At 47.9% G+C, this 12,546-nt stretch overlaps 1 protein-coding gene across 1 annotated transcript; it reads left to right on the plus strand.

Annotated features, from left to right (window-relative positions):
* The first annotated feature begins 368 nt into the window (after positions 1–368).
* On the plus strand, positions 369–7,866 carry LOC135806582 (alpha-L-iduronidase-like). The gene is made up of 6 exons (XM_065320777.1): positions 369–947; positions 2,194–2,633; positions 3,003–3,463; positions 4,281–4,485; positions 5,368–5,633; positions 6,998–7,866. Exons 1-6 carry the CDS (start codon positions 616–618, stop codon positions 7,295–7,297), a joined length of 2,004 nt encoding a protein of 667 aa, XP_065176849.1. The 5' UTR covers positions 369–615; the 3' UTR covers positions 7,298–7,866.
* The last annotated feature ends 4,680 nt before the right edge of the window (positions 7,867–12,546 follow it).

Consider the following 12,546-nt stretch of genomic DNA (forward strand, 5'->3'; position numbering starts at 1 on the left):
ACGCAGTACAGTACATGTACCTGTAAGGCTGCCCCCAGGCCATGGCCATGGCTAGGCTCATGACCATGATGACGACATGAATGCTACCGGGTCTACACTCTACAAACAGACTCAGTGTGTCTCAGACTCAGTCTGTGATCGTATGAAGTCTGTTTCGCGATTCGCAACAACACGCGCATAAAGGGGCACGTGCTGTGTTCCCCTGGCCAGTCCCTTTGATTCCCTAATCTTGGTGATCGTGCCCTAGCCCTCCGATCAGCTGGCACTCTGCGCGCGCTCGTTGCAGATTTACGTTACGTAGATCTACACTCCATGTATACAGGACAGACTACGTACAAAACTGTAGAGTGTAGTGTCTTTTTAGTTTGGAGTCCTCGAGTTCAACAGTCCGATCCGATCGTTATTTTTTAGGAATCTGCCTGCTCCTTGATCCTTGCACCTTTCTTCGTTTCTAGCGGCTGAGGCTCCGCTAACTGTACAAATTTGTAGAATAGGCTGGGTTGCTGACTTTAGTTCAGCACACCAGTCACTAGTGTCAAGTAGTGACTTCTAAGTAAGCTCTATGCAACACATGTCCCTAGATCCCTGGCCTGAGCTGACCGGTCGAAACCCACCATGTGCTCGCTAGCTAGTTTCTCTGTGTGCATTCAAATATGCCTAGCAATAACAATTACATGGAGCAATTTTGCCCAGGGCAGAATGTCCGGTGCCAGGACTGAGAATGGTGGATCCTATTCGGTCACGGTGGACGCCTCGCACATCGTGGCACCGTTGGACCGCTTCTGGAGAAGTACTGGATTCTGCCCGCCATTGCCACACCAGAACTTCAGCTCATACGTCATCACAGAAGATGAGATGCAAAACATTGCCCTGATAGGGTCGGTGGCTAGAAGAGGGATTGAGCAAGTACGCATCCACTGGCTACTGGATCTGGTCACTGTAACCGGGTAAGCAAGTTCTGCACATTCTCTGGGAGTTAGTAGTAACGGGCATTGTGTGTGGGGGGGGGGGGGGCGTTTAAAGTCCGTGGCTCTCGGTTATCTACGAGTGAGCTCTACATGCTCAGTACCCAGCACAGCACACGCAGTAAAGCACGGCATTGGGATAACATTCGCAGAACTACAGTGCGTATCGGTTATAGCGTGGTGGTCGTGTAAAAGAATAATACTGCCTACAAGAATGAACTCTCATGTTTTCATAATCATAACATGGATTTCAAGTGCACATTTATTCTTACAAGCAATTTTATCTCATAGTAGAATATATCGGTCCTAAGAATGGACTTTGTGTAGCGAAACATGCCAGATTAGTACAAAGTGTATCGCCTGTAGTAATAACATCTGTCCAATTCCGTTCTGATCTGACTCTCGTTGCGTCATAGTGCTGCAGATTCAACTGTTGTGGTCATGTAACTCACTTTGCATAGCCACATGGTAAGCCTATGGGACTATGACCAGCCACATGCACAGAAGTACTGCGTTGCATGTACGATGATCTTCCTGCCCCTGCGCACGTGCATGTGATATGCCACACTCCATAGCCACTTCTAGGCTAAGCCTTCGCCGTCATTTTATTGGGTCGTCATCCCGTTTGAATGTGCGAAGTGAAATAAAAACCAACCAACCAACACTTGATTTATCGTGTGTAAGAAATATCGGAAATAAGAATAGAAAGTCGTTTTTCAAACACCCACGCTATAACCGATACCTACTGTATTTGCATGACCCCGGCGTGCCATGAACCAACCACACTTTGCATGACTTGTAAATGAAATCTCAGTCGTATGTGGCTTGCCGGAAACCTCTATGCCTTCACAGCAGTATTGGTACTGTATAGACCAAGGTCCTTTCTAAGTGGTTCCTGACAGTGACTAGCTGTACATGTAATGTCACATTATAAAAACTGGGCTTTTTTCCTGTAGAAGCTGATGCCAGTGCTACCGGTATGTTGCTATTCTAAGCAGGCTTGCATTCAAGCCACTTATCTCTGCATGTAGCCGTTTGAAGAAACTCCGAGGAGCGGCTCTTGACTCAACGCTGCATGCCACAGACTGTACTTTCTGCAACCATCCTCTTTCAGCCCAATAGTGTGATGTGGATTCGAATGTTTAGCTGCTCAGTGCTACTCATAGGCAGCCAACTCGTTGCGCTGTTGCATTTCCTATTCTACTTGTGTTCCTGTGTTGTTTGACAGTGAGTCCAGTACGAATCTGACATATGACTTCTCAACGTTGGACATCCTCATGGATTGGTTGCATCGTAGTCAGCTACGGCCTGGCTTTGAGATCATGGGAAACCCATCCGGTTACTTCACCTCGTTTGACAATAAAACGCAAGTCATACTGTGGAAAGACCTTGTACAGCAAGTTGCAGCACATTATATTACCCGGTACGGCCTGGCTGAAGTTGCCCAGTGGAACTTCGAGACGTGGAATGAACCAAGCAACAAAGATTTCGACAACCTGGACATCACCATTGAGGGTTTTCTGAACTACTACGACGCCTGTTCCGAAGGCCTGCTGGCTGTTGATCCCTCACTACGTCTCGGTGGTCCTGGAGATGGCTGTAGAGATACACAAATGTACTGCTGGGCATTCCTAGCTCACTGCGCCAATGGAACTAACTACTTCACAGGTAAGCCGGCGTTCAAAGAAATCTCGTGTCACTGCTTGGTGCTGCCGGACAAGGGGCTTATCTGTGCATGCCTTTCCTCAGTCTGTTCGTTTGTGGGGTATGTTAATTGCAGCAAGAGGTTTCTGGGCAATTTGAGCCATGCTGGGTCTCCGCAATACTTGTGAGTGAGGGACCGTTAGAGCGGTTACTTGTGATGTCCAAACCAGGGAGTTGTAAAATACCGCCATTTTACAACTCCCTGCTCCCGACTTTCCCCACTGCTACTGTGGGGTATTTTCGTAGCTCATCCACTTCTTTTGTGCTGGCTCTCCCTATACTTGAGTTGTGTCAACTGCAATACTTTTCACTGCCATGCTGTTTTTTGCGCAGGCAAAACAGGTGTCCGAGTTGACTTCATTTCCTTTCATCATAAAGGCAAGGGATCCTCGGACTATATTCTAGACACATCGAACGACACTATCTATGCAATCCGCCGTCAGTATCCTCAACTAGCACATGTCGATATATACAATGATGAAGCAGATCCAGTGGGAGGCTGGAATAAGTTAGAAGACTGGAGAGGTGATGTTAGCTATGCTGCCATGGTTGTCAAGGTGATTGCAGAGCACCAGAATATGTTCCTCTCCACGGCTGAAGCAGCAGCGTTCACGCGTTACGCTCTGCTAAGCAACGACAACGGCTTCTTGAATTGGGACCCCGTGAGCCATTTCAACGAGCGGACACTGACTACTCGGTTTCGCATGAACTTGACAACGCCGCGTAGCGTAGAAATGATCAAGAAGCCCGTCTTGTCTGTCATGAGTCTGCTGGCATTGCTGGGAGAAAATCAGGTAACATGTCATGTGCATACACTGCTGTGTATACTTTCCAGCAGTGTTTCCCATGGGCCAAGGGACTTTCCCCCGGTGACGCTAACAGTGTATACTAATGCAAGTATCTCCTACTGCTATCATGACTGTCCCGACAAGGTGACTATTAGATGTGACGAATGGGGCCCGGTTACGCATGTACAGTACTGCCGGGTGCCGAGGAACGACCAGGCTAGAATTTCACGGAGCACGGCATACCAATGTATACACGGTGGCTCAGCTGTGCACAGACTGTAATACGTGACAATACGAGCGGGGCGTAGTAAGCTAGGAGGCTGACCCCCCCCCCCCCAGCACTTCAGTGACCGACAGTAGTGTATCCCCTTACGTGCACTGTACTGTGGTGTGGTGTAGTGTAGGCTTTGCACCTACTGCTAGGAGCTTTGTTGGTTGCAACGACCTGGCCTGAGAGAAGGCTAGGGTGTGGGGAATATCTGATCCAATGTTGTCCACCACTGCCAGGCTCAAGGTGATAGGTCTCTCTCTCTTTTGGCAGACATCGGTTTTCCGCCGCCATCTCCCATGGAAACTATCACACACACACACACACACACACACACACACACACACACACACACACACACACACACACACACACACACACACGCACGCGCACACACGCACACACACACACACACACACACACACACACACACACGCACGCACACACACGCACACACACACACACACACACACACACACACACACACACACAAAGCCAGCATGATATGTCTCATTGTCCTATTTCTTTCTATCACGCGCTCGTCCTGTGTTGCAGCTTCTGACATCGTGGAAACCAGACACAAACAAAGGCACACTGGGCTCTCTGGCAACGGTTCACAAGCCCAATAGCACTGACCCAATGGACAGCTGGGAGCTTGTCGTGATCTTGTATAGCAGTGATGATACCTCTGATACGGTGGACACCTCACACGTCAGCCTAGACATAGTGAACATTCCGGACTTCAATGAAAATGCTGGAGGTGAGATCAGTGATAATTATGCTACAGTAGATAAAATAGTATACTTCGTACATGTACATCGTTCCCAGTGTTTCCACTCGAATGGAGAAAGGTTTTTAAATTGAACAACTACTTCGAAGTATACAAGATGACTTACAAAACTCCCCACCACGGCATAGACATGCTCTCCGACCGGCCTCATTGACAAACCAACAACATAATTTTACGGCTTCAGTTGATATTGATGCCATAATGCAGCTGTTTCGATCATACAGATCATACACATGTACTCGAAGTATTGAAAGGTTGTAGAGTACTGAACCTCTCCAACCCGGCTCTTGCTCAAGATACATGAACATGTACTTCAGAAGTATTTCTAGATAGGAGATAGGCTAGTGCAGTCAGTGGTATCTTGGTTTGCAGTAGTACATATTTCACACTTTTCTGCTACCGTACTAATGTTACTACTTGTACAGCTGTATGCTCGGCCTCCTACTCGAAGTAGATGTAATCACTAGAAAACAGCTCTCTGCATGTAATTCATGCCACACAGAACAACAACAACATCATACCTGCTCTTTCTTTGTGAGTGCATGTTGTTTCTCTGCCTGTTCTTGTGTCCTGTTATGAACCACCCTACTGTACATGTTGCCATGCTAAGTGGCATGCCTTCATGGCTATCGCGGCATCCGCTGGTAACATATCGTATACGGTTGACCGTTGTGCTCGGGGAAATCAGTCCTCAGTTGGTGCCCTGCACCAGTACATAGTCCTGACCCAATGTCCGCTGAGGCCATCATGCAGGGTGGCGCAATGCAGTCACCTGTGGAGGATCTCACCATCGTGCAGCATGGCACATCATGAACTAAGTGCATTGTGATCTGCCTGTGCTTCTCTGTGTAGAGATTCACATGCACTTCTACAAGATGAACAATGATGCCACTAACCCGTTTGGCATCTTCACTGAAGCCAGTAAACCAGACTACCCAACCAAGGATCTACTCGCCCGAATGCGTGCGTGTCAAGAGCCCCAGTCACAGAGCATTGGCCTTGCCGACCACCGTTCCAAGATGGCTGTGGAAGGGCGTATTGACCTGTCATTCACCCTGGACATGCCCGGAGTGACAGTACTGCACGTCTGCCAGCAGGCAGCCAGTCCTCCACCACAGGTCAGTTACAACAAGGCACACGCTTATCAATGACATCAAGAGTATATAAGCCCCCAAGAGTGTGCAACTCCTGATACCCTTTCTATGGGGTTCGCCGACGGCGAAAACTCACATCACGTGGTGTAGTGTCGCAGTTGTACGTTTACAGCCCATTTTTAGCCAGCAGTGGAGTAATAAAAAAAAGCACACTCTGACAGAAACTAACTGCGCATATGCAAATCCCCAGCATGATCATGGCAGATATTTGGATTGCGCGCACACTATCCTTCGTTTGTACGTAGTACGAAACGTACCTGAGACACGTGATGTGAGTTTTCGCCGCACACTCTTGGGGGATTTTATACTCTTGATGACATCATGGATCTGCATGCACCATAGGTCAGTTACAACTTACGACATGACACACACATCAATGACATCATAGATCTGCATGCACAGGGAGAAATGCTGAGTGCATGTATTCCGTCTTTCGAAAACGCCTATTGTTCACAAGTTGTAAAATAAGATGGCGGCATTACAGACTGAGGCACTAGCGGCTGTTTACGTGGCAACGCGGTCGTAGGGATCCTCAGTTCTATGGTGGACCGCCGTCATTGCAACTCTTTTCGGCACCTGCACGCTGTGTAAGTACCCGCGGTAGCTTTGTGCGCAAGTGCTGCACTGCATGCAGCCCATCCACTGTACCGTGCTGGGTCATTATGCCCTTCCACCAGCGTATACTACAGTGTACGAATCGTTTTATTCCAATCCTAATTAGCAACAGCAACCGTCAAAAAGAAGGCATAAAGCAACAGCAAATGAAGGTATGCAAGAAACACCTAATTTCCTAAAAAGAAAAAGAAAGAGAAAGAGAAAAAGAGTGAATGAAGTTTCACACACTGAAAAGCATGAAATAGAAACCACTAAAAAGCGATCAAATAGACCCCACTCAAACATGGATAAGACACAGTCATCACGTTTCCACAGCAAATCAAAGTAGAACATTCAACCAACAACAAAACAAGAACAACAGCAAGAATGGATCCTGTTTGAATAGTGAAGTAATAAATAAAATCGGTCCATGTGAAAAGAACATTGACGGTCATAGTCAGGTCAAAAGATGGGCACGGGCCCGGCACTCCATGACAAAGCTACGGGCACCGCCACCAGCATGCCTCCTGAGGTAGGACGCACGGGCACCACGAAGGCAGGTAATTTGCCACCGCACAAGGCGCAAACTGATCCTCGAGCGCAACTGCCGCACAACAAGGGAATACGGCAGGTCACATACAGCGTATAGTACAGTGGTCTTGCATTGAGTAGTATGCGTATTTGCAATGGGTTCTTTTTTTTGTCTTCACTTTGCTGCCGTCACCTACATGTAGGTAACCGGATTGTGGCTGCACAATGTGACATCATCAGAAGTGCTAGTGACCTGGCATGGTGTTGACGTGCGCTGTCTGTTCACCTACCAAGTCATGTATTCCACTAGCGGTCCCACCGGCACCTACTCGCAAGCTAACTCCGCACAGCCACTCATCTCGTCATCATTCATCCATGCGTTGAGTGCTAGCGATGTGGAGAAGATGGCTGCCGCATCGGCATCGGTTTCCTACAGAATACAAGCAGTTGACTACGGTGGTAGAAAGGGACCAGCATCTGATCCTATTTCTATTTCACTGTAACAAGGTACATGTACATGACTGTACAGTCAGACCTCGCATAACCGCACACATCCGTTTTCGACAAAAATATCCGGAGAGGCGAGGGAACCGGATAATCGAACACACATACTGTATGTCTGCATAGCATATGCTGTAAATCGGTAAGCTGGGATTTTCTTCCGGATGGCGAGGGATCCGGATAAAAGAGGACCGGATAAGCGAGGTCTGACTGTAGTACTCCAGCAATGATGTGAGTTGCCTCTCAGCCGGACATTCCCATGCAGTTCTACTGCTACTGCTACTGTGGCAATGCCATGGTAACAGCTGATACAGGTACTAGTACATGTACATACTTCAAAGTACTGTTATACTGTTATTAGCAGTACATGTACTACCAGTGCTTGACCAGACGGCAGAGAGCCTTGCTGCTTCCTTGTGTCAGGCAATGCTATCATACCGGTATAATTATAATTATTGTTACATGACGTATACCACACAAGAACACCACGGTACATCTACAACTGTCACCGCACTCAGGGTATGACTGACTTCTATTTTTCAATTCGGGTGATATTTGATTGCTTCATCAGTATGTTGGTGCAGCAAATTGTGCTGCCATTGTGTTACAATGGAAGCCAGGCCCCTTAGGGTTTATACGACTTCCTGACGGAGGCCCATACCATGATGATGATGATGATGATGATGATGGCGTTTCCTTTACATTCTCTTCAAGTGATACCAGTAGTACGGTACATGACTCGATAGTCACTGAGTCAGACCGGGGAGCCCTACACATAGTGACATACCGTCAGCTCCCAGGCATGCTGAGCTTTTTTCACGCTTCTTGTCTCTTGATACCGGGACGCGTAGAGCTCCCGAGTCCTTGCAGACAAGTTAGTTGAGACAACACGACAAACAGGCAGCCAACAGCTACGGCAGCTGCATAGACATGTAGCAACCTCGCTGCATGACGTCAGCTCCCTCACTAGATACGCATGCGCATGAAACCTGTCTTTCTCTTTGTTCTAAAATGAACAACAACTATTAGACGAAGTTGCCCTCTCCTCGGCCCGGAATTGTATTTATTAGGCCTCAGGGTGGTATGTCCCATGAACAGATACGACCTCTGCCATCATGTGTGCCTAAATTGGTGACCCCGACGTGATCCCGGGATTCATCTGTCTCCCCCGTGAACAGATACGACCTCTGCCATCCTGGGTGCCTAAAGACATAATAGTCTACGTCAACATAATATTATCAAGAAAGAGACTTTAGAGTACGTCATAGGGGTAATGTTACTTGTACTCTTATTGCTATGTACTAGCAAGAGTACAATAACCACTGGGCACTACTAGTACTCTTGAACATAGTCGGGTCATGTGTACCGTGCGCGTGATGTGTGACATACAGGTTCCTGCACGAGTACGAGGGCAGTACCGCGGAATCCAGCCCCGATAGCGGCAAGGGCTGGATGGACAGCGGTACTGGGCAAGGGCTGGATGGACAGCGGTACTGGCCGAGTATGACTATGAGTGACCATGGTGACTGGAACGTGTTTCCCGTGTGCAGCCAAGCCAAAGAGCATGCATGCACGCTCACACCATACAATCATGTACATAAAGAGTTAGTCGCTCTTTCCATTGTCCTTGTATTTACGAAACACGCGCCAAGTTCGTGAGCCAATGAACGAAGTGGATTCTGTTCCTGCCCGTCGTCACTTGACGACGGGCAGTGGATCCAGTTCCATCACCTTTGTCAGGCTTTGAGCAGGCAGGACCGCACTTTCCAGCCCGTGCAGTTTGATCTGTCATTGGTCGACTCCAAGGCGACAATCACGTGACATACGGGAAACGTAGGTTGCCATGGTAGTTTGTGTGTGTCAGTAGAAAAATGCGTAGAAAATACCGGTATTTTGTGGACTCCCGGCCTTTTTGTGGTAGTGATAGCGACTACGAGGTGATTCGTCATTATTTAACACGAAAGTAAAAAAGTCTTCCGTAGGGTTCGAGGTGCGAATCTTTCCATTTCTTCCTCCAAAAATGTAATACTGATGTCCTTAGATTGCAATGGTGGGTTGTTCATGCACATAATCCTTGGTGTTGGGAAGCAGGGGGCAGTTGAAAAATGGCAATTTTTCCGCATATTATTTGTTGTGGTCATTTCTTAACATCATGGTAAAATAAGCCTTAGCAGTACAATTTCAAGTCAGTTTTCAATAGAAAGAGACCCTACGTATCCAGGATGGTCCAGCATGACTGGATCAAGATCATGTTGATCCAAATACAAGCCATTCAAGCTTGCCTGATAGCAGTAGGTGTATCACCCTGATTTTATTGGAAAGGCTTCCTGTCTGAAGCCTTTCCATACTGGTACTCGATGTTCCAGTTTTGTGACACGAGAATGGCACGAGAATTAGTGTACCGCTGAGTGTACCGCTATACACGTGGTCGACACGTAGTCGACACGTTGTTGATACTTTTTTGACACGTGACCCCGTCAACGGTCTGCTTTGTGCCAATGCCACTCGGTAAACGCCGATGTCGCGTACGACAAAGACGACTATCCCGTACGCGAAATAGTTGAGAATTGCATGACGTGGACCTGACGGCAAGGACAACTGCGAGGAGGCCCCTTTCGGTACCCCTGACGGGAAGGAGAACTGCAGAAGTCGACGAAGTCGAACGAGGAGGTCCCTTTTCCGTACCCCATACTGCAAAGTGCCATTGGTGGATACCTTGTGCACCTGGAACGACCCCTTAAACGCTGTCGCGGCGACTATCCCGTACGCGAAATAGTTGAGAACTGCTGACGTGGACCTTTTGCACCTGGAACGGCCCCGTAAACGCTGTCGTGTCGGCGGAGTGAATGTGCAGGGTACTAGGGTCAGGGAGTAGTAAAATACAGGGAGGTGACACGAGCATGTACGGCCAGTTTGACACCGTTTTCACCCGGCGGGTGAGATTGGGGTACTATGGGTACCGAAGTGTGTAGACACGCGCGCGGATCAGGATTCTCCTGATCAGGGAGTAGTAAAATACCTACCGCCAAAGGGACTCATACTGCAACCCGTAGAAACTCAGCGCTGAGAATTTCCAACAATTGTCTGCCTTCACAAAGTTTGGTAGTCGACCAAACTACCACTATGTCAGGATAGAAGTCCAGCAAGAGTGGTATCACTTTGGGAGATATCCCTGCGTGCCGTAGATTTTTCCTGTATCGATACAAGCTGTTTACGACGACGTAGCCCGCATTTCAATCCTTGACAAACTTAGGAACATTTCATTCCGAAAAGTGAACTCCCGAATCTCTAGCATACCATAATATGAAATGCTCATCATCACAAAGAAGGTAGAGAAGTACTGGTTGATCACAACTGAGGAGAAATTAGTGCCGATCATGTGGTGTCCTGGAGATTTTTTCGACTTCGAAATCGGTGCACTCGCTTTTCATCTCCAATCGTACACGTATTGTTCTCAAGGAAATCACCTTCGTTCTATTGCTCCATGCCGTCGATCGGGACGAATTTCGGAAGGGTGGTACCTTTACATATGACGATGACACAGATGTATCACAAGAGCAAAACAAATGCTGTTCCATGAGATGGATAGGCCTTTTCACAGAATTAGTTCTTCAACAAATACTCAAGATTGATTCAGCAGATCATCTTTTTTTGCGAAAGAAAAAAAAACAAGCGCGAGGCACCCATCAAAAATCACGATTAGTGGCGTGTCACCTCCCTGTATTTTACTACTCCCTGCTAGGGTGAAAAGAATTGCTGCAAAGACGTCCCCTCTACTAGGCTCTAGGCCTTTGCCTTTGGAGACATCGTCGGCGAACCGAATGCGCAGGGCGAAAAGAATTGCTGCAAAGACGTCCGCTCTAGGCCTTTGGAGACATCGTGGGAACTCCTTCCGGTACTATACAAACTGCTGACGTGGCCGTGGACATGTACATGGAGAGTCATGGTGGGACTTCATGTACATGGATACATGGTGGGAATTCCTTCCGGCACCCCCGTACCGCAAAGCCAACGGTGGGGAAGGAGAAGTGCAGACGTGCAGGAAGACGAACGAGGAGGAACTAGGACGAGCGAGCAATGGCAGGACTAGCTGGACCGTAAGTAATAGCTGAATTGTGCATGACAACTTGACATCCATGCGGCACTCGCCACTTGCCACTGCATATTTCTTTTCCACTAACAATGTCTCTCTTCTGCCCCCTGTGTGTCCACGGCCCTGTTGCTGAATTGGCCCGATGAATCGAATGTCTTCCGCAGCTGGAACGGCCCCGTGAACGCTGTCGCGTCGGCGACTGAATGCGCAGGAGGGAAAATATTGCTGCGAAGACGTCTCCTCTAGACGACGGTAAGGCACCCCATTGATATGTTGCCAGTGTGTGCCAGGGTATCGCGCGATGGTGAATGAGGAATGATGAAGGGTACGGTGGGACTGTAGACCTGTTACCTTCTACTAACACGTTATCAGGTGGAGAGTGTCTTGTACTCACGTTATCAGGTCGAGAGCGTATTGTAGTCACTCTCTCCATTCCTGTACTTCATTACGTTTAAGGTGTACGTATAACTTCTCAAAAAAATTTAATGGTCTACAGTCGTGTCGGAAGGGTACGGTGGGACTGTAGACATGTTACCTTCTAACACGTTATCAGGTGGAGAGTGTCTTGTACTCACGTTATCACTATATCAGGTCGAGAGCGTATTGTAGTCACTCTCTCTATTCCTGTAGTTCATTACGTTTCAGGTGTACGTATAACTTTTCCAAAAAATTTAATGGTTCACGTCTTCAGATAGAGAGCGTATTGCACCCACTGTCTAGTCTCTGTAGTGCATTGAGATTTTGTTGATCGAACATGAAATGGATACACAGACAAAGCCAGGCCAAGTACATGGCGAGATGTCGCCAGAAGAACGTCTTCAGGTAGAGAGCGTATTGCACCCACTGTCTAGTCGATTTTGTGGATCGCACATGAAATGGATACACAGACAAAGCAGGCCAAGTACATGAGAGAGTGGACGATGTGCAGATCGACACGGCCTGCGGGTACTTCATTAAAGTTACCCGTGACATAACTAGGATAAAAGTTAATCACTGCAAAAACATTGCCAAGTATGTGAGCACTTTGGACTTGACAGTAGAGTGCACGGGCGACGCTGACAAAACATACGGCGGTGACTGTCACTATCAAGACAGCAGGGCACATCGCACACAGCATCGCAGATCGTGTCGAATTGCGCATCATAATATTGCAAAATT

This window comes from Sycon ciliatum, chromosome 1 (assembly GCF_964019385.1).
Source record: "Sycon ciliatum chromosome 1, ocSycCili1.1, whole genome shotgun sequence".
Classification (NCBI taxonomy): domain Eukaryota; kingdom Metazoa; phylum Porifera; class Calcarea; order Leucosolenida; family Sycettidae; genus Sycon; species Sycon ciliatum.